The 22,557-nt window shown below is 48.2% G+C and overlaps 1 protein-coding gene across 1 annotated transcript; it reads left to right on the top strand.

Moving 5' to 3' along the window:
* Positions 1–232: 232 nt before the first annotated feature.
* Positions 233–21,795, top strand: LOC140646349 (lactosylceramide 4-alpha-galactosyltransferase-like). The gene is made up of 2 exons (XM_072850144.1): positions 233–262; positions 20,667–21,795. The coding sequence occupies exon 2, from the start codon at positions 20,713–20,715 to the stop codon at positions 21,793–21,795; it is 1,083 nt and encodes a 360-aa protein (XP_072706245.1). The 5' UTR covers positions 233–262; positions 20,667–20,712.
* Positions 21,796–22,557: the final 762 nt, after the last annotated feature.

The following is a 22,557-nucleotide window of genomic DNA, read 5'->3' as shown; positions in this document are numbered from 1 at the left end:
GGGAGGAGCCGCTTCTCGGTGCCGTCGAGGGGGCGATGCCGCCCGCTCCGGGGCGCGGGGGCGGCTCCAGCGCGTAACGGGATCCTTCCCCCGCCGGCTCCCTCCGACCCGACCCGACCCGCCGGGGAGGCCCCCGCGGAGGGGGCGGCCGGGGCCCGTCCGGAGGCGGGACCGGCGGGGGGGGGCGGGCGCCGTCGGTGTTGCCCGGGGCGGCGGGAGGGATCCGCGCTTCTCGGCGGGCGCAAGAGCGGTGGGCCCGGAGGTGAGCGAGGGGCTCGCGGGTCTCGGGTTGCCCGTCAGCCGGGGCTGGTGGCTTCGTCCTCCCTCCCCGCTCGGGGAAAGGTGTATTTTTCCACGGGGAACTTTTCCGTGAGCACAGCGCGTCCCCGTCCACCGCGGTGCCGGCCACCAGCCGCCCTGCGGGGAGCCGACCTGCCCGCGGGACGGCGGCGGCTCCGCTCGCCTCGTCGGGCCCAGCGCCCGGAGGGCTGCCGGGCCGGGGGGAGGCGGCCCCGCACGGCTGCCGGGCTGCCCTCAGCCGGCACCCCCGGCAGCTCAGAGCTGGCTCCGTGCGGCTGCCGTGCCCGCTCGGAGCTCTGCGGAGAGCAGTTCCTACGGTCCAGGCAGGCGGGGCGGGGGGGTGGGGGGTGTCTCCCCCCCGGCGGTGGCAAGGCTTTTCGGCTGAGGTTTGTGAAGGGGAGCTTCCCTCGGATCCCCACGCAGCTTTGCGAGGGTTTCTGCTGTGCGGGCATCGCTGTCGGAGGGAGCTGGCGAAGGCGCGGGTGCGGGTAGCAGCCGCGGGGATGGGAGCTGCCCGTACGGTGCCCGCCTGTGCCGCAGGCTGGAAGGGCTCCCTCCCGCTTGGGAAGGACGAGTCGAATGCTGAAGCTGTGGGTCCGGGTGAATGGCAGCAGCACGGTGGGAGGATGAAGGTCGGATGGGATGGAGAAATGTGCAACTCCTCTCTGCCAGCGGTGACGGGCTGGCTTGGGTGAGAGGGTGGAAAGGCAGCAGGCTGGTGACAGGGGAGAGGGCACTTGGCCGTCACGTTCCCAGGCAGGCGTGCCCTGAAAAACGTCGGGGTCTGAGCACGGGTAAGGTCTGAGGAAGAAAGATGGAGACTCGCAATAGAGCTGTAGAAATGCTTGCTGTGGCGAGAGGGGGAAGAAAGCCCCTACGAAAGAGGCGTAAGGAAATACACAACTCCTGTAACTGTAGTAACCTAAAACTAGTAATGCTGCTGAAAGAAGGTGAGTTGAGAAGCTTCGGCTAAGAATGAACTACCCCGGTTAAACTAACATGTTGTTTCCTGATGCATGAGAGGTTGCTCACAATAGACTGGATGTTTCTTAACCCTGAAGAAACCCTCTCTAGCTTCCGCTGAGCTCCCATGGTTTTGCACTGTTATTCATGGGTTTTGTTGTCATGCAAGTCAGAGGAGCAAGTCTTACAGAACTCAAATTCCCCTTTTTTGGTTCTTGTAGCAATTCTAGCAGCGTCTCGAGGCACAGGCTCTGTAGGAGGAAGCACTGACTAGGAAGTCATAAGTGAAGGCCTTTCTCTTGTTTGCGTGCCCCTCATTTGACAACACAAAAATGGCAGCCATCCGTGAGGGCTGGAGGGTGTGCTGTTGGATGAAGGGAGTGGGGCCACTTGCTTTAGCAACAATTAACCATTGCCTTGGTTTTGTGGTGTCATCAGCAGATACTTTGGCGCGAGGTACTTATGAGTAATTCTACTCCCATCTTACTTTTGTTGTATTTGTTTGGTCGTTAATATAGAGACAAGCTGCTGTCTGCCACACGCAGTTACCATATAAAACTGTACAGATGCACCTGTTCCATATATGGAGGGGAGACCAGATGAGCCGTGTATAGAGTTGGATATGTCTTGCCATCAGTGCTGTTGTGGTTTGGACCAAGTTCCAGTATGTGATGGCAGGAGAGACTGGGGACACCCCTCTTGTCCTTACTGGCAGCCCCTTAGTAAATCAGCGTAGCTGTACTATCACTTAACTCCCTAAGGGTTGTGCTTCCTATGCTTGTTAAAAGCTTGGACTGTGTCTTCTGGCTTTGACATCCCTTCCTCTGCTCTCATCTGGGTTGTTTGGTTTTTTTTCCACAGGCACTCCTGCCCAAACCAACACTTAAAACCACTTACATTGCTGGGTCGTTCAGATTCCAGAACAGATTCACAAAACTTATTTTGAGTAGTGCTTTCACTGGGAAACAGGTGATATGTTACCACCTACTTCTTTGCTTGTAACTCTCCTCTTGGCTTGTCTCTACTGGCTTTTACCGGGGCTTAAACCAGGGCTGGGAACTCTGCCTAACAGTTTAAATGAGGTCAGGTGGAACTTCAGATTGTGGCGTTGTGAACCAACTGCTCCTCTGTGAGCAAAGGATTAAGTACAGTCATGTTAGTATTTAGGTTTTTCAGTTAAAAAGGAAAATGCTCACACTGTATGTTTTGTATAATTGCACAAAACCTCCCATCTGTGCAAGATACATGGGTTAATATCTCCTGGTCTTGAATATGTTCAGCCTTGTAGTGGCTCTGTCCAGGGAGGAAAGTACTTCTTCCATGTTCACAGGAGGAAGTTGTGTTAGAGACAGAAAAATAACCCCCTGAGATCCTTGAAGAAATTTAGACATCTACTTCACTATGATTTCAAGGCTGAGGTGAGATTTTATGCTTTAGTTTTAAGTGACCTATTTCTTGGCCCATAAGAAACCTGTTCCAGAGCAGCAAAATAAATAGTAATCCCCTGAATCCATGTGTACTGGTCTGCTGTTGGACCATCTTTCCTTTCCAGCATGTCTCTGGATTTTAAAAACGGAGAAAGAAAGTGTCATCCAGATTAGGATAAGGAAAAATTACTACACATTGGCTTGAAGTGTTTAATCATTAGTATGCTCTGTTACACTATCTCTTCACTTGTTAATGCTGCTGGATGCCTGGTCACATACGTCTGACCTCCCTGTAGAAGAGGACAGCGTGTTCAGTGCTTTCTCTCTGTTTTGCAAGATCTGCTGTGAAGCCCTTGCATAAGTTTGTGGGCAGCAGTAATACTGGTGATTAACAGCATTTGCTCACTTCCCGACCAGGCGTCGTTCTGACTTCCGTATTCTCTCAGTCTCCTCCTATGCGCACGTCCCTCCAAAGAGCTGGTTCTTTTCTAGCCATATGCTAGTATTTGCTTGAGCCGTGAGGGTTAAAATAGTGTTTAGACTTAAATTTTATACACAGTGTCCAGCCTTGTTATACAATGAGTGTGCATGGCTTTCTACAAACATGCAGGAATAGGAAACTACTGTTTGAAAGCTGTTGGTGGCAAAGACCTGTATCAGTTTTCTAGCTGATGTACTGCTAGCATCTGTCCCTTTTGTCTGTTTGTCCTTTCCAGCAGCTTTCTGCAGCCAAATTCTGTCTTCTCTTTTATTTTAAATATTGATGAGGGGTTTGTGTGGTCTGTTTCTTGAAAGCTAAAAGCTGTGAGGTACAAAAACTGCTCCAAAGAAGACACAAATGCTAAGCTATAAAAAAAAGTTATTGACAGGGTGCTGAATAAGATGCTTGTGTACTATTTTGAGGGGAAGGAGATACCATTCTGACTATGCACTATAGCTGGGTTCCTGATTTTGACAGCTTTTCTCTACCCAGGTCTGCCTATAAATCCTCCTGCTCCCCCTTGTGCCTGGCAGTGACCCTGGCATCTTTCCTTGCTCTGCCACACTTGTTGCATTGCTTGGTGCTCCTACCAGGATGGTGGGAAACCCTTCATCCCTCCATCCCCTAGGGACCTTGGTTTGGCACAGTGGAGCCCAGCACCCTGATGCTATATGGTGTTGCCCCAGCAGTACACTGGGGAGCCACAGCGGGTGCTGGGGAATGAGGGGGCCAGGCAGGCCCTCCCTGACCCATGCCAGCCCCCGTGAGCCAAGTGGGGCAGCCCTGGGGTGCAGCAGGCTCAGCCAGGAGCCCCACATGAGGCCCAGCCATGGGGGCGAGGCAGCTCTGGGGTCAGTCTGTAGGGCAGGGTCCGGATCAGTGGGGCACAGGGCCAGACATAGGCATGGCTGCAATGTCAGGGGCAAGAGCCTCAGCTTAAAAGCCCTCTCCATGTTTCTCAGCTCCTTCCCGGTTCCCTGCCTGCAACCCGGCTGCCTCGTACAGTGCTTTCTCCTCTGTTGAGCAATTCCATCTTCTGTCCTGCCTCGCAGCTCAGCGTTGCTGGCTTGGTGATGCTTGCTGTTGCCATCTCTGATTCCTGAAGCCGTCCTACCTAGCTGGTGCTCCCCAGTGTCTCCTGTGCTGGGCTCAAGGGCCATGGCAGAGTGGGGAGGAAGGTGTGGAGCAGAGCAATGTGGGGAAGGATGCACCTGCGATGAGGAAGTGAAGGTGCTACGGCCCACCATGAAGGAGGGATGGAGGTTCAAAAAAAGAAAATGAGGGGTGTGCTTTGAATTACCACAGGACTTTTTGAGTTGGGAGGCAGGTTACAGCTCCCACGTCACTGGGGTGCTGTACTTTGCAGCTGGGAGTGCTGGCCAGCTGTACAATACCTAGTGCTGGGGGCTTTGCAGTATCCTCTGCTGTTGTGTCTGTCAGGTGCAAGTAAATCTTATCACTTTATTCATGAAATAGGCATAGAAATCTCAGAAAGACACGAGGCTGTAGTGTTTTACTCGTGCTTATGAAGCTTCACTAAGAAATATTCAAGATTGTTTGAGATCCTTGCAAGGACACGCGGAGTCTTATATTTCAATAAATAGTCTAAAGACTAGCAATAGCTTTTCGTAAAGTTAAGAAGAAAATTAATCTTCCTGGGGCTTTTTGGGTAACCTGAGGTGTCCCCGAGCGGGCAAGGCGTGTGGGGGTGAGGAGCAGGTATCCACCAGAGGGTCCTCCCGCTCCACAGCTTGGTGGCCTTGCTGCAGGGGTGCTCCTCACACCTGCAGAGCTCCCTGGAAGGCTTTGGGAAAGCTGCAAGTCAGAAATTATGCTTCCCCTTCAGCCCTGTATTTGTCTGAGCAGTTCAGCCCTGTATTCATTTGAGCTTGCAGTCACGATTTCAATATTAGAAATCTCTGGTCTTGATCGGGTAGCTAAATTCTCTATGTGACTGCCATGTGGAGCATGAATAGCATTGAATTTTAAAAGGAGTACATTCAGGGAGGTTTCATATGATCCTGATACGCACTGGTTGAGCTAAGTGCAAATAGCATATTATCATGAAGTGTGCAGAAGTGAACAGAATCAAACACATTATCTCTTGGTGTTTCATATGTACAGTATTAGTATTGGGGGAAGCCTTAATAAGCAAGAAGCATTAACTTAGATTCAGGCTGTGTAAAAAGTCAAGGCATTTTAAATGTGTTAACTATGGTACCTGGTGTACCCTTTGGAAAGGCCACCATGTTTCCCCCTGAGTCTGTGATTGTGTGAATGGCTTCATCCACACTGACCTGCATCTGCTTCCATACAGTCTGTAGCACAGGGGCAGAACCAAAAAGCACAGCTCCAAATAGGAGTCCTTCGTCCAGCTTTCTGCTGCAGGCTGCCTTATTCCAAATATTTCTAGAGACCACTCTTGACCATTACTCTCCACAGCACATAGTAACAATTTACAGTATCACTTCCTATTTACTGTTCTTGGCAAATGTGCTAAACTTGAAAAAGCAAAGGGAAAAAAGGGGAAAGGACAGTGCAGAGCAGTGTTGTGTATGGTCTTTGGACCGAAAGACGCTGCACACTTTGCTTTGACAATTCACGTAGTCTGTAGATCTGTTTTTTTCCTAATTTGTTCTTGATGAAAGCTTTGCAAGCTTTAATTTTCCATTGTGCTTGAAAGGAAGGAAATGCGTATCTGTAGCTGCTCTGAAACACAGTAACTGGAAACTGATTTATGTAAACTTTCAGCAGCCTTTTTTTTTTTTTTTTTTTTTTTTTTGGTTATACTTAAGGGTGCCTTAACGCCAAATGTATTTGATGGGAATTACACCCACTGGTTATTCTAAATTTCCTTAGCTCTAGATTCAAGCTTAATATATTTAATTTTGGTGCACCAAATGTTACTTAAAAGTCTACCTTGACAATTCTCCTTTGATACTGGTTTAAGATTTTAAGATTTTGTGTATTTTCTTGTGACTTATGTTTCCAGCGGCTTTTAGAGGAAAAGCTATAGGTGCACCCCCCAAAAAACTGGGCATAGCTTTCCAAGAAAAACAAAAGCAAGGGCTAAAACCTGTTGGCAGAGAGGAATGGAATTATGGATTTGACCTTCTCCATGAAGCAGCAGCAAAAAGACTCTGGATTTTTCCTAATGTTAATCTGGGAAAACATCCTGGACTCTATATTAGAGAGCATATTTAACAAAGCATTTAAAACCAGCACTTCACCTGACCCATGTAGAAATGCTCTAAACTTCTATTATATCACCTTCAGTGAATTCCAGCCCTGTCTGCCATGTGGAAACTCTTGAATGGCATGCTCTGTGCCTTGCTGAGCCAACAGCATATTGCTTAAGCCATGGTTAACTAACCATCGGGGCTGAAATAGAAGGAGGTATCCTGCAGCATGTGAAGGCCACTTTGTGGGATGGATGTTGTGATTGATGCTTGGCGTGTGGCACACCATCCTGCACAGAAAGTACTATACTAAAGGTACTTTAAAATAACAAGTTTATTCCTTGGTGTGTGCACCGCAGTAAATGAACTCAACAGATCTGTCCCCTGCCCCATGGAAAAGTGCAGCCTGGTTTCTGTGAGGGAGGACCTGGCTCTTGACTCTTGCTGTTGTGTAAACTGTTTGCTGCTAAGTCATCTCTGCATTGTCCTAGCAAAGTCTTAAAGCACCTCTTTCTGACAGGGTCAGGAAACTCCCTTGCTTGGAGCTTATTAATATTTGCTTTGGTTTTTAGTCACAAAGCACCTCTAAAGTAAAAATGTGAGTGAATTTTAAGCAAATGCAGCTGCATGTTTGCATTGGTGTGGCGCTCATTTCCTCTTGTTTTGTTTCATCAATCAAAATTACTAGATGGGACTTCAGTGGTATACCACCATCAGCCACCTTGTAGCTTCAGATAAGACTTCATGATAGGAAGAAATGGAGCTTTTGCTCTAGCAACACCTAGAAACACCTAGAGGTGTTTGCACTGCCATGGAGGAGCCTGTGGTTTCCCTGTGCTTTCACTGTTGTTGCACCTGTTACACAACCTGTTGCAGTAATCTGCTGCACCTATTTACTGCCTGAGATATTTCTCTCCTGTTCAGCTGCTGAGTATCTTTAAAAGAAATCAAACGACGACTTTGCTGTCTCCTCACTGCTCATAAGGGAGAAGTGTTGAGGGAGCAATAGTGCTCTCTTAACTACCTTCCCTCAGTTTTCCCAAGATTTGTGCTTCAGTCGAGCTGTTCTGTGGGAGCTAAACCATCAAAAAAGCCTCATATTTATTTTGTAGGCAGAATTTTCTGCCTCAGATACCTGAGGAATCCCCCTTTTGCTGGAAATTTCTCCTTAGGTTGGTTTAGCTGCAACACAAAGCCTCGCTTTCTGGAGAAGGATGTACAGATGGGGTGGCAGTGCTGGGACGTCCTTACCTTCCTGCTTAACTGGTAGAGAATAATTTGGCATGTGCTAAGGAGATGTTTAGGGTAAGCTGTTGACAGGCTTGAGTAAATTATAAGATGAGTTCCCTGGAATGTGAAGCCATCAGTAAATTGTGGGCAAGCCCTTTGCATTGCAGGTAGGTAAATGATGTTGTGTCACTTACAGTCACTCATTTTCTTTGTTCGTTTAGAGAATTTCTAAAGAATTATACAGGGAACTTTTGGAAGCATATGGTACCACAAAGATAAATAAATTCATGAGTCATTCAGGAAGTCGGTAATCTGGACCACCTAACGTGTTTTGTAACTGGTTTTGTTTGCACTAGGTAATGGGGAACTAACTGTTCACCAGTTGGTAATCCAACATCCAAATCCAGATTTCACCCTTACAGGGGGGAATAAAAAAGCTAGGGACTTCTCTGTATTTAAACATTACAAGGTACTCTGTATTAGGTGTAACTGGCAGGGTGTGGGGAGCCGGGGGCTGCCGGGGTGACCTGCATGGACAGGGGCCATGAGCTGCCCTGTGCTGGTTCCAGCTGGTTCCAGCCAGCTCCAAAACAGACAAAACCAGCCCATTGTACACCAAAACTGCAACCGGTCAGAGCAGCACATGGTGCCTCTGCTCGAATGTATTTAAGAAAAGGTGGTAGCTGCTAGGGATAGCTGCGAGGCCAATTGTATGGGGTTCAACAAGGCTAAGTGCAAGGTCCTGCACTTGGGCCACAGCAACCCCATGCAACGCTACAGGCTTGGGGAAGAGTGGCTGGAAAGCTGCCTGGGGGAAAAGGACCTGGTGGTATTGGTGGACAGCTGGCTGAGTATGAGCCAGCAGTGTGCCCAGGTGGACAAGAAGGCCAATGGCATCCTGGCTTGTATCAGAAATAGTGTGGCCAGCAGGACTAGGGAAGTGATTGTCCCCCTGTACTCGGCACTGGTGAGGCCGCACCTCAAATACTGTGTTCAGTTCTGGGCCCCTCACTCCAAGAGACACATTGAGGTGCTGGAGCGTGTCCAGAGAAGGGCAACGAAGCTGGTGAAGGGTCTAGAGCAGAAGTCTTGTGAGGAGCAGCTGAGGGAACTGGGGTTGTTTAACCTGGAGAAAAGGAGGCTGAGGGGAGACCTTATCGCTCTCTACAAGTACCTGAAAGGAGGTTGTAGAGAGGTGGGGGTCGGTCTCTTCTCCCAAGTAACAAGTGATAGGACAAGAGGAAATGGCCTCAAGTTGCGCCAGGGGAGGTTTAGACTGGATATTAGGAAATTTTACTTCACTGAAAGGGTTATCAAGCATTGGAACAGGCTGCCCAGGGAAGTGGTTGAGTCGCCATCCCTGGAGGTATTTAAAAGACGTTTGGATGAGGTGCTTAGGGACGTGGTGTAGTGGTGGTCTTGGTAGTGTTAGGTTTACGGTTGGACTCGATGATCTTAAAGGTCTTTTCCAACCTATAAGATTCTGTGATTCTGGGACAGGACTCACAGAAAGGAGACATGAGAGGAGACACAAAAGGGCACACATGAGGACAAACATGGGAGGACACATGTGAGGATGCAGAAAAGGAGACATGAGGAGTCACAAAAAAAGGACATGAAAAGGTGACATGGGGCAGGAGGCACAAAAGGACATGTGTGAGGACAAGTAAAAGGAGACACAAAAGCAAAGATGTGAGGGGACACAGGAGGACATGCAAAAGGAGATGTGAGGAGATACGTGAAGAGACATATCTGGAGTAAAGGGCGGAAGAAGTGGAGGAGACGCGTGGAAGGGGGCGTTGTTGGGTACATGGGTGGAGATGCTCTCTTGGAAGGAGGTGCTCTGTGCTGGAGAAGGTACCCTTGAGGGACTGCGACCCATGCTGGGGCAGGGACACCCCTGAGGATCTACAGCCTGTGGAGGACCCATGCTGGGGCAGGGACACCCCTGAGGGACTGTGGCCCATGGAGAACCTTTGCCAGGGCAAGTACACACCGAGGGACTGCAGGCTGTGAAGGACTGACCCATGCTGGAGCAGAGAAGCAGTAAGAAGCAAGGAGCAGCAGGGGGAAAAGTGAGATCCAAGGAGCAGCCAAAAGAAACCGCTAAGGACTGACCCACAGCCTCCTTTGCCTCCTGTTGCCTCACCAAAGGAATTGTGACAGACTGAGTGTTGTGGTTTAACCCCAGCCAGCAACCAAGCACCACACAGCCGCTCGCTCACCCTCCCACCCCGGTGGGATGGGGGAGAGAATCTGAAGAGCAAAAGTAAGAAAACTTGTGGGCTGAGATAAGAACAGTTTAATAATTGAAATCAAATATAATTATAATAATCATAATCATCATAATAAATTTTAATGAAAAGGAAAACAACGAGAGAGAGAGAGAGGAACAAAACCCAGGAAAAAAACAAGTGAAGCAACCGCTCACCACCCACTGACTGATGCCCAGGCAGTCCCCGAGCAGCGATTGCTGCCCCCCAGCCAACTCCCCCCAGTTTCTATACTGAGCATGATGTCACATGGTATGGAACAGCCCTTTGGCCAGTTGGGGTCAGCTGTCCTGGCTGTGCCCCCTCCCAGCTTCCTGTGCACCTCCTTGCTGGCAGAGTATGGGAAGCTGAAAAGTCCTTGACTTAGTGGTTGCTAAGCAGTGTTTATACTAAAACATCAGGGTGCTATCAACATTATTCTCATACTAAATCCAAAACACAGCACTATACCAGCTACTAGGAAGAAAATTAACTGTATCCCAGCCAAAACCAGGACAGTATCCACCCCTTATTCTATACCATCTATGTCATGCCCAGGTCCCACACTTTCCAGTACATTTCAATTAATCACCACCACTTTTCCTGTCTTTTAATATATACACACAGATATCGTTCCCTTGGTCTATGGGCCATCCTTCTAAAATGTCCACTGGGTTCATTTAGTCCATGACTTTGGGTTCCATCTGTCATAATGGTCCTTCAGAGCAGGAGAGATGGTGTGTGGTGTTGGATTGTTGCATGCTGGAGCCAGTTCTGGTTCCATTACCACTGCACTTTGTTCAGTTTCATCAAAGTTCATTCTTCATTCATCTGGGTGATTCTTACTGTAATACTGTTGATATGGCATGTAGCAACCATAATAGTGATGACATACAGTATTATATAGCAATTTACATCACATCATACCATTTAGCTCACTGGCTATTTTTACCCCAAATCAAATCCCCTTGAGGTACACATCAAACTTCCCCATCCTTTCACATTACCCACCAAGTACACCCGGGTCCTTGAGCAAAAGCAATCCCACAAATGGGTTTGCCTTTGCCCAAGGCAGGAGTAACCCAGACTGTCTTCCTCAGCATGTTTTCTTATGTGCACTACAGGGACTTTATCCCCCTCCACAGTGTGTAAAAGTTTTGATTGGGCAGAGCTCGATTGGCAGATCCCCTAGAGCTGACTAACCAGGTGGCCTTTGCTAAATGTGTGTCCCAGTGTTTGAATGTCCCACCACCCATTGCTCTCAGTGTAGTCTTTAGCAGCCCATTGTATCATTCAATTTTCCCAGAGGCTGGTGCATGATAGGGGATGTGATATACCCACTCAATGCCATGTTCTTTGGCGCAAGTGTCTATGAGGTTGTTTCGGAAGTGAGTCCCATTGTCTGACTCCATTCTTTCTGGGGTGCCATGTCACCATAGGACTTGCTTTTCAAGGCCCAGGATAGTGTTCTGGATGGTGGCATGGGATACGTTTCCAGCCATCCAGTGGGTGCTTCCACCATTGTAAGCACATGGCGTTTGCTTTGGCGGGTTTGTGGGAGTGTGATATAATCAATCTGCCAGACCTCCTCATATTTATATTTCAGCCATCCTCCATACCACAGAGGCTTTAACTGCTTGGGTTGTTTAATTGCAGCACATGTGTCATATTCATGGATAACCCATGCAATAGTGCCCATGGTCAAGTCCACCCCTCGATCACGAGCCCATCTATATGTTGCATCTCTTCCTTGATGGCCTGAGGTGCCGTGGGCCCACTAAGCCATAAATAATTCACCCTTATGTTGCCAGTCCAGAGCTACCTGAGCCACTTCAGTCTTAGCAGCCTGATCAACCTGCTGGTTGTTTTGATGTTCTTCAGTGGCCCGACTCTTGTGTACGTGAGCGGGTACATGAGCAGCTACGTGACATACTTTTACAACCAGGTTTTCTACCTGGGCAGCAATATCTTGCCACAATGTGGCAGCCCAGACGGGTTTACCTCTGCGCTGCCAGTTGTTCTGCTTCCATTGCTGCAACCACCTCCACAGGGCATTTGCCACCATCTATGAGTCAGTATAAAGTACTGGCCATTTTTCTCATTCAGCAATATTTAAACCCAGCTGGATGGCCTTCATCTCTGCAAACTGACTCAATTCCCCTTCTCCTTCAGCAGTTTCTGCGACTTGTATAGGAGTCCATACAGCAGCCTTCCACCTCCGATGCTTTCCCACAAGATGACAGGACCCATCAGTGAACAGGGCATATTGCTTCTCATTTTCTGGCAGTTTATTATACAGTGGGGCCTCTTCAGCATGCGTCACCTCCTCCTCTGGTGATATTCCAAAATCTTTGCCTTCTGGCCAGTCCATAATCACTTCCAAGATTCCTGGGTGACTGGGGTTTCCTACTTGAGCCCATTGTGTGATCAGTGCGACCCACTTACTCCGCATAGCATCAGTTGCATGATGTGTAGAGGGGACCCTCCCTTGGAACATCCAGCACTGGCAGTCTGGGTGCCAGGAGGAGTTGTGCTTCAGTACCAACCACTTCCGAAGCAGCTCAAGCCCCTTCATAAGCTGCTGATATCTCTTAGCTGGAGTATAGCGGGCCTTGGATCCTCTGTATCCCTGACTCCAAAACCCTAGGGGTCAACCTCGAGTCTCCCCTGGTGCTTTCTGCCAGAGGCTCCAGGTAGGGACATTCTCCCCAGCTGCAGTGTAGAGCACAATTTTTACATCTGGCCATGCCCAGACTGGCCTAAGGACTACTGCATGAACTATCTCCCATTTAATTTTTTCAAAGGCTTGTCATTGCTCAAGGCTCCATTTGAAATCATTCTTCTTTCGGGTCACTTGATAGAGAGGGCTTACAATTAGACTGTAATTTGGAATATGCATTCTCCAAAAACCCACAACACCTAAGACAGCTTGTGTTTTCTTTTTGCTAGTTGGTGGAGACATGGTTGTTATTTTGTTGCTCACATCCATTGGGATCTGACGACGTCTGTCTTGCCATTTTATTCCTAAAAACGGCATCTCCTGTGCAGGTCCCTTGACCTTACTTTGTTTTTATGGCAAAACCGGCCTTCAGAAGGATTTGGACTATTTTCTTCCCTTTGTCAAAAGATTCTTCTGCTGTATTGCCCCATACGATGATGTCATCAATGTATTGCAGGTGTTCCAGAGCTTCACCCTGTTCCAGTGCAGTCTGGATCAGTCCATGGCAAATGGTGGGGCTGCGTTTCCACCCCTGGGGCAGGCTGTTCCAGGTGTACTGGATGCCCCTCCAAGTGAAAGCAAACTGTGGCCTGCACTCTGCTGCCAAAGGGATTGAGAAAAATGCATTAGCGATATCAATTGTGGCATACCACTTGGCTGCCTTTGGGTCCAGTTCATGTTGAAGTTCCAGCATGTCCAGCACGGCAGCACTCAGCAGTGGCATGACTTTGTTCAGGCCACGATAGTCTACTGTTAGTCTCCACTCTCCATTAGACTTTTGCACTGGCCATATGGGACTGTTAAAGGGTGAGCGAGTCTTGCTGATCACTGCTTGGCTCTCCAGTCGACTAATCAGCTTATGGATGGGAATCAGGGAGTCTCGGTTGGTGCGATATTGCTGCCGGTGCACAGTTGTGGTAGCGATTGGCACCTGTTGTTCTTCGACCCTCAGCAACCCCACAATAGAAAGGTCCTTCGAGAGATTGGGCAAGGTAGACAGCTGTTTAATTTCCTCTGTCTCCAAGGCAGCTATACCAAAAGCCCACCAGTACCCTTTTGGGTTCTTGAAAACTCTCCTGAGGTAGTCTATGCCAAAGATGCACGGAGCCTCTGGGCCAGTCACAATGGGGTGCTTTTGCCACTCATTCCCGGTTAGGCTCACTTCAGCCTCCAATACAGTTAGCTCTTGGGATCCCCCTGTCACTCCAGACATACAGATGAGTTCTCTCCCTTTATAACTTAGGGTTACATTAGGGTACACCGTGCATTAGGGTACACCGTGCACCGGTGTCTAGTAGAGCCTTATACTCCTGTGAGTCTGATGTGCCAAGCCATTGAATCCACACAGTCCAGTAAACCCGGTTGTCCCTTTCTTCCACCTGGCTGGAGGCAGGGCTACTCTAGTCCCCTGTAGTAGGTCATAGTATTAGTTACTCACTTCTTGTAAATGTGAATCAAAAGTCCCTTTATTAAGACTGGAAGTAAAATCAACCCTTCTGCTCTGGGGAACTGCTCACTGGAAACTGGAGCAGGAATTTTCCTGGAAGAACACCCTTGTGTGGTTGTTTTTCCTTGCAAGTCACGTACCTGTGCCTCTAGGGTCGAGGTAGATTTTTCATCCCACTTCTTCATGTCCTCTCCATGGTCACGCAGGTAAAACCACAAGGTGGCCCATGGTGTGTATCCACTATATCCTCTCTCTTGAGCAGAGGGACACTTAGTCCTAATAGCTGAGATACTGGTCCATACAGGTGGAGAGCAGGCCCTATCATTCCTTTTTGAGTTGCTGGAACTCCCAGGACAGTTTCTCCACAGCCAAGATGAGGGAGGAAGAGAGACTTTCTTCCTATTGCCAGAGTTGGCTAGCCACTTCACCCACCATTTGTCCCTCTTCATCTTTCCAGGTCTGTATTGCCAATGAGTTGGCATACGATGCTGGTGCGCTCCGTACCAACTTCTGCCACATGGGTTGTGTGCACCGGACTTCATCTGGATCTTTGGGTAACTGCTCATTGTCCAGGTCACCATAAATCACCTCCAGCACAGCTAATTCCCTCAGGTACTGGATACCTCTCTCCATAGTGGTCCATTTGCCTGGGCGATATATAGCATCTTCCTTGAAGGGGTATCTTTCCTTCATAGCTGGCAGTAGTTGCCTCCAGAGGCTGAGGGCTTGTGCCCCTTTTCCAATCTCTTTGTCAATGTCCCCTTCCCTAGAAAGGGATCCCAGCTGCTTGCCTTATTTACCCTCTAATTCCAGGCTACTGGCCCCTTTATCCCAGCATCAGAGCAGCCAGGTGACAATGTGCTCGCCTGGACAACGACTGAAATCTTTTCATGTATCTTGCAGCTCACTCAGGGATAGGGATCGGGTGGTTACCATCTCATTTATGGGTTCTGTCTCTTCCTCCTCCCATTCTTGTGATGGCCCTGATTCATCTTCATCCCTTACTGAACGAGCTGATTTTCTTTTGTATTTCTTCTTGTGTGTAGGGGCAACTGATACCGGCATGGATTGGTTCTCTGATTCAGCTGCAGTACCTGTTGGGGAGGCTGGAGTAGCTGCAGTGCCTGCCGCCAGGGTTGGAGTAGCCACAGTGCCTGCTGCTGGGGTTGGAGTAGCCGCAGTGTCTGTCGCCGGGGCTGGAGTAGCTGCAGTGCCTGTCGCTTTGTCGTCAGATCCAGAGGCCTTCTCTTCCCCTTGAGGGTTCTGAATAGTGTTGAACAGGGCTCGGTAGGCATGGGCCAGGCCCCAGCACATTGCAGTGATAAGTGTCTCTCTGGAGTTGCCAGGGTGACAGCATACTTTTTCCAAATACTTTACTAGTTTTTCAGGATTCTGCACTTGTTCAGGGGTGAAGTTCCAAGACACTGGAGGTGCCCACTGTCCTAGATACTTGCCCATACTATCCCACCCACCCTGCCACTCATAACTATCCAGCCTTGGGGCAGATCTCTGGATGATATTCTTAGATTGCTTATTAACCTTAGACAAAACGAAAACAATATTCCCAAGAAATACCAATGGAAGTATCTTAACTACCCAAGGATGTTCAAGATACTGAGAAGTTATTGTAATGAAGGAGGAGACATCATAGAAGAAGGTAGCGAAGGTACTATTCTGTATTTCCTCTGTAAAAAACCTCTCAGAGGAAGAGGTATAATTGCTAATTGTCTCCATGAGGTGGTACCTGAAGTACAGTAATGGCTTCAGTACAAAGCCCAAATACCAGATTAAGCTCAAGGACAGTGTTTTAACAACAAATCTCCCAGGCAAAACATCACTAATCACTGCAGAGCACAGCAAATGGCAAAACCCAACACCAACCTTTAACATGTACAGCAAAAAAAAAGAGCATGGTGCAGATCAGATAAACTAATATCGAGAACAGATGAATCAGTATTGTGACCGGCAACTGTTAACAGATATAAATTGTTAATATGCTCTGGTTAATCTGTTATTATCTCAAACCCTTTGTGCCCCATGTTGGCTGCCAAAAAGGACTGTTGTGGTTTAACCCCAGCTGGCAACTAAGCACCACACAGCCGCTCGCTCACCCTCGCGCCCCGGTGGGATGGGGGAGAGAATCTGAAGAGCAAAAGTAAGAAAACTCATGGGTTGAGATAAGAACAGTTTAATAATTGAAATCAAATATAACAATCATAATCATCATAATAAATTGTAATGAAAAGGAAAACAATGAGAGAGAGAGAGGAACAAAACCCAGGAAAAAAACGGGTGATGGAACTGCTCACCACCTGCTGACTGATGCCCAGGCAGTCCCTGAGCAGTGATTGCTGTCCCCCAGGCAGCTCCCCCCAGTTTCTATACTGAGCATGATGTCACATGGTATGAAACAGCCTTTTGGCCAGTTTGGGTCAGCTGTCCTGGCTGTGCCCCCTCCCAGCTTCCTGTGCACCTCCTTGCTGGCAGAGTATGGGAAGCTGAAAAGTCCTTGACTTAGTTAAACACTGCTTAGCAACAACTAAAACATCAGTGTGTTATCACGTTATTCTCATGCTAAATCCAAAACACAGCACTATACCAGCTACTAGGAAGAAAATTAACTCTATCCCAGCCAAAACCAGGACACTGAATGTAACTCACAGTGAAAACAAGGCAAGTTGAGACTAGGAAGGGAGGAGAAGCAGTGTTGGACTGAAGATGAGCCTGGGGAAAGAGGAGAAAAGTGTTTGTTTAATTGTTGGTTGGTTGTCTTTTTTTCCCCTCAGTAGATGAATCAGTAATTAAAAGTTTATGTTGATTTGTAATAAATTAAATTAAGTGAAATTCCCCAAGTCAAGAATGTTTTGCCTATGGCAGTATATTCATTATGCTGGGGTGTAAAGTGGTTTAGCAATGACATGGCCAAACAGTACAAACCCCATGTGGACGTAATCTGGGTACAGTTTCCCCTCTCCATGTGTGAGACTGGCATACCCCTGTATTGCTGCCTTGGCGCTTTGCCATTTTCCCAAGTACAGCTTTCTAGAGAAGGGCCAGGACTAGCCACTTGCAGGTGTTCACGAGTGGTGACCTTTGAACAAGTTGTGTAGGCAAAAGCCATAGAATAGATGCAGTTTTATTTGCAAACCCTGATATTCAGGCTTTAAAAGATTCATTGTGGGGCAGAGCTGGAGTAAACTTTTGCCCCGTTGATGTGCTGTTTCTGCAGGGTGGAGTTGCATAGCCATCTCTTTTCCCCCACCCCCAAACTCTTTGCTGGTGCGGTACTACTAGCCTAGCAGTAACTGTGCTGTGGGCTCAGGTGTAATGTGGTTAAAAAAATCTCACGCCCTCACTCTTCCAAACACGAGTGCAGCAATAGAGAGAAAAGGGAGAGAACAGAGGGAGGGGAGATGGCAGAGTCTTGCCATTTCTTGCAACTATAAGGAAAGAAAGTGTGTGTTACCCTCTTAGAGTCTGAAGGAAAGCAGAGGGTACGGAGGGGAAGGGCAGCTCACCGTGATGTGGCCGTTCCCAGGCACGCCAGTGCCTAGTGCTACCGGCCAGATGATGTGTCATTGTCTACAGGTAGAGTAGAAATGCTCCAAAGCGGTCTCTCTGTGGACTGAAGATGTGTTGAAAAATCATAAGATGGTAAGGCTTTTGTTCAAATGGAGGAAAAAAATTGAGAGATAAAAAAATCTCAGCAGAGGTTTTTCTTTTTTTCAACTGAAGAATGATTAATCTGAAATGGAAAAATTCTGTTCTGTTATTAAGCTGACCCGTAGCTATCTGTAGCAGGCATAATGTAGTTCTCCATTACATTCTGCACATTTTTGGTTTGTCTCACAAAACTTCTGGTTTTACTGTTGGATGGTATTGATTTTATTTCTTTTAAATTATGTAAACTTTTACCAAAAGGGAAACGGGGATTAAAGCAGAGAAGACACTAAAGTGGTTTGCATCTTTCAGAGAATTTTTTTTTTCTTTAAAGAGTATATTCATTGTGAAACCTTACTGGTTTTTTCTTTAGTAAGAGCCTGGCACCACTTTGACTATGAAGGCTTTGAGGAAGGCATTGGCACATTAATAGCAGTGCCCTTCAATTAGACTGTGCATTGACACACTTTATTTCAGACTGTTAAAAACTGTAGGACTTTCTGGGAGATAAACTCATCTCTGCTCTTCCATCTGCTGCAACATATCTCTTTATGGTTAAATCTACACTTTGGACTTCAGAGATCTAAACTTGGGGGCTGGCCAGGACATTCACACTAGGCTTGTAAAAGCAGAAATAGCACTGTGTATCCCAGCTCAGCTGCCTGACAGGACGGTATATAGGTGTCCCCCTACACTTGAGTATGCTGCTAGAGGTCTCGCTCTGTGGGTAGAATAGGTGGGAAAAGAGGAGAATGTGCCTTTTAAAGATGACTGCTGTGCTGAAGTCTTAACAGTCGTAATGTTCGATTCTCTTTCACAAAGTGTGGTTTTAAATGGTGAAAGAAGGGAAAAATACGATTATGTTTTTTCAGTGAAGGAAAGTGTTAAGTACTTCAAGTCTAGAGGCTTAAATATAAAATTAAAAGCATGGTCAAGAACAGAGATGCTGTGTGAAGGAACATAGTGAACACTACCATGTTGTGGAGCTTTGTAGTAAATATGGGACACAGGGTGGTTATTGAGGAATAAATGGAAGGGAAACAAGTACCATTCTGTGATTCTGGGAGCTGAGACCTCTTGACAGGACCAGATGATAGCACTGGGGTTTTAGATGAGTTCTCAGTTTTGGGGAAGGCTGGCAGGTGGTTCTCCTCTGGGGAAATGAAACATTTCAGAAGCAGCTGTCCTACTCACTGTCAGGTGTCAGGATCATTAGTATGGCAGCAAACTAGAGGACAAAAGAGAATCTAAAATCCTAGTATCTAGGATTCTTCTTGTACGTGTCTGATTTGAAAATAATGGACTGATGAAGATAAAATGGAATAAATGCTGTATTTTCTTACAAGTGGCAAGCACAGTATGCATCCAGGGAAGTAAGGGTCAGCCTTGGTTTGTGATAAATGAAGGGAAAGGTTTGACCATATTTTGTTTTTGAAGGAGAGTAATCTTTGCTAGAGGACCATATATCATACCAGATCCAACAGCCCAAGAGAGGTGAGACTACTGCTGCTCCATGTCCAGACAGTAGCGAGGCTGAAGATGTATTCAGCAGGCACACACACACACACAGCACACGTATACACTACATATATATGTACATATACATGGCTGGCCACACAGATCATGGGCAGACACTCAGAGCACCCACATGAACATAGGCAGCACCAACAGCCTCATCCTGCTTCCCTCTCTGGCTGGACAGGATGGAAGTCCACAAGTGAGAATATACATAGACATGTACAAGGTGGATCCCTCCAGCAGCTGGGCTTAGACACGCAGCCCAGTAGCTGCCCCTGGATCCCATTCTCCCCAGTTGCTGGCACCTGGACATACAAGTCCCCAGGGCTGCAGCCTTACTCCAGTTGCTGGTACGAACTCTCAAACACACACACACATCTGGCCAGGACTTTCCATGTCCCATAGCCGACCCCCCTGTGCTCTCGCCTTAGAGACACACAGGTGCTCTCACACCCAGAGCTGGCCCTTAGGGACCCACTCACGCTTCTGGTTCCCAGGCCACTTTGCATACTCACAGGCTGGTCCACTTGATCTTTGCTAGCCATTGCATACTTGCACACCCACACTCAACTCCAGTTGTTGGCACCACGGACACATAGGCCCTCCGACCTGCGGTCTGACTCCAGTTGCTGCATTCACACCTTGATATGCACATGTGCACACAGAATTGAAAGCCCTCACCCAGGAAAGAGTCAGAAAGGAATTTAGTAAGAAGACAAGAGAGACTGATCAGGCGCAGCGTACGGCCAGACAAGCGTACTGACTGGCAAGCTATTTACCTGCGTCTGGCCCTTGTTATCCCCTTACACCTCTATTTTCCCACTCTTGTTCCTCCCAAAATCACCTAAACGCCTCCCTTGCTCCACCTTTGTTTCCTTTGCTAAGTATCTCACAAGTCCTGTGTGATTTCAAACTGTTCTTTCCCTGCACCCCATAATATGTCCCACCCCTAGGCAGTGACCCCCTTAGTCTGAAAGGTGATCTGGAGAGCTGCTTCTGGTGACTCTGGTGATGAGTTTCATGCCTGGACACTGGGGAAGCCCTGGGAGGGGCCCAGACAAGGTGCTGGTTCCTCCAGAGTCCTTGATCCGGGATCCCGCCTGCCATTGTGCTCCTGTGTTCCTCTGGGCTTGGGCAGATGGGCCTTTGATGGGCTGATGGCCCCAGTGATGGGCCTGGGAGTAGCCCGGCAGGGTATATTTGGGCTCCCTCTCCTGCCATTGTCCCTTTGAGCTTTTTGTGGGTGTGCAGATGAGCTTTGTCACATAATCTCAAGACCTGAACATGAGCTGTGGTTTCTGATGGGGCCATGTGGGCACTGTGGCAGCATGGAGAAGCCAGGATACTTTTTTAAAGATGACCTAAAGGCATAATTCAAGCATGTCGGCATGAAGGAGAGTTCAGCATGTGGCTCTGCCATAGTACTGTCCTGAGGCTTGTGGTCTGTTGCCTTCCGTGTCAATGTCTTTTTCTTCTTTCCTCCCCTTCAGATCACGACGGTTGTCTTGGGAGAGGCAGGCTCTGACGGGAGCGAGAATGCTCAGGATACCCAACTGCCTGCTAAAACTGACCAGGGTGGTGCTGAGCCACAGGCTCAGGGCTCTGTTTATCCTCACCTTTAAGTTCATGTCATTTGCCTCCATCATGTTGTACTGGAGAATCACGGAGGACCCTAAGGGCAGGGGCCAAGTCTACAGCTTGCCTGTTGAAATCCGCTGTGCTGACTCTGTGCCTTCTCCTCCCCGTGCCATTGCTGGTGGGCCCCGTCCTTCCCCAGGGGATGTGTTTTTTGTGGAGACCTCGGAGCGAACTAACCCAAGTTATCTGTTCATGTGCTCTGTGGAGTCAGCGGCCAGGACGCACCCTGAGACAAGGGTCGTGGTGCTCATGAAAGGTTTGGCAAACAGTAACACCTCGTTACCCAACCACTGGGGCTTCTCGTTGCTGAGCTGCTTCCCCAATGTGGAAATCCGGCCCCTGGACTTGCTGGAGCTTTTCTCAGGGACACCTCTGGCAAAGTGGTACTTGCAGGCTCAGCAGCGCTGGGAGCCTTATTTCTTACCTGTCCTGTCTGACGCCTGCAGAATTGCCATCATGTGGAAATTTGGTGGCATCTACCTGGACACAGACTTCATTGTGCTTAGGAACTTGAAGAACCTCACCAATGTGCTTGGTACCCAGTCCAAGTATGTACTGAACGGGGCCTTTCTGTCCTTTACGCCCAAACACAAGTTCATGGAACTTTGCATGAAGGACTTTGTGGAGAACTACAACAGCTGGATCTGGGGGCACCAGGGCCCACAGCTCTTAACGCGTGTCTTCAAGAAGTGGTGCTCCATCAGGAGTCTTCGGAGCAGTACAAGCTGCAAAGGAGTGAGTGCTCTGCCCCGTGAGGCTTTTTATCCCATTCGGTGGCAGGACTGGAAGAAATACTTTGAAGTGGTCAGCTCCTCGGAGCTCCACCACCTCTTTAATAACACCTATGCAGTGCACATATGGAACAAGAAGAGCCAAGGGACAAGGCTAGAGATCACATCCCAGGCTTTGCTGGCTCAGCTGCATTCTCACTTCTGCCCTGCCACGTATGATATCATGAAGAAGGACTCTAAACGGCAGTGACTCAAGGGTCAGCTAAGAGATGTTGCCCGGGAGCCCACAACTCTCCATCTGTTCCATCACAAATGAACTTTCTTTTGAAGTGAGGTGGTGGGAGTTGAGGATAAAAGCTGTTTGTGGGGCATAGGTGGAGCCTGTAGCTTCAGCCGATGTCTGTGCAGCTCTTTGTCTTGACTTTAACTGACTACCAGCAGCATTTTGTTTCTCTGCAGGACCTTTCTTCTGCTCTGCTTGGTCAGGTAGAGAAATCTCAGGAGGGGAGCAAGTGCTGGGCCACTTGTGGCAGCCTCCATCAGCCTTTCAGAGGAGTAAGGCCCCTTTCTATGGCTGTAAACCTGGAAGAGGCCTTTGTAGAAATGCATCTCATAGCCTGATTCTCAGGACTTCTGAAGTGCAGTCCTCAAAGCAACGAAAGGATGGGAGAGCAAAGAATGGGAACTGAGGAGGAAGTTAAGGATGTGCTAGAGGAGGTGTCCTGAGAAAAATGTAGAGGAAAACAGAGAAGAAAGAAAGGGCTAAAGCAACTTCTTTTTCTTTTCATTCCCTTATCTTCTGAAGCCTTTGGTGGAGAAGACTTTCCTCATGTCTGGTTTGAGGAAGGAGCAGGATGCTGCAGTCTCTGTTCAGTGTCATAGACCTAAAGACGTGGGAATCTGGTGTGAATCAGAACATGAGGATCTAAGGGCAGCTCATCATTTAAAGGAGCTCTTGCGCAGCAATGTTTTATTTTATAGTAGTGGCAAATTAACACCCTGCAATGAGCAG

The sequence above is a fragment of the Ciconia boyciana genome, chromosome 1 (assembly GCF_034638445.1).
Source record: "Ciconia boyciana chromosome 1, ASM3463844v1, whole genome shotgun sequence".
NCBI lineage: Eukaryota > Metazoa > Chordata > Aves > Ciconiiformes > Ciconiidae > Ciconia > Ciconia boyciana.
The sequence above is the reverse complement of the archived record's forward strand: the minus strand, read 5'-3'. Positions and strand labels throughout refer to the sequence as shown.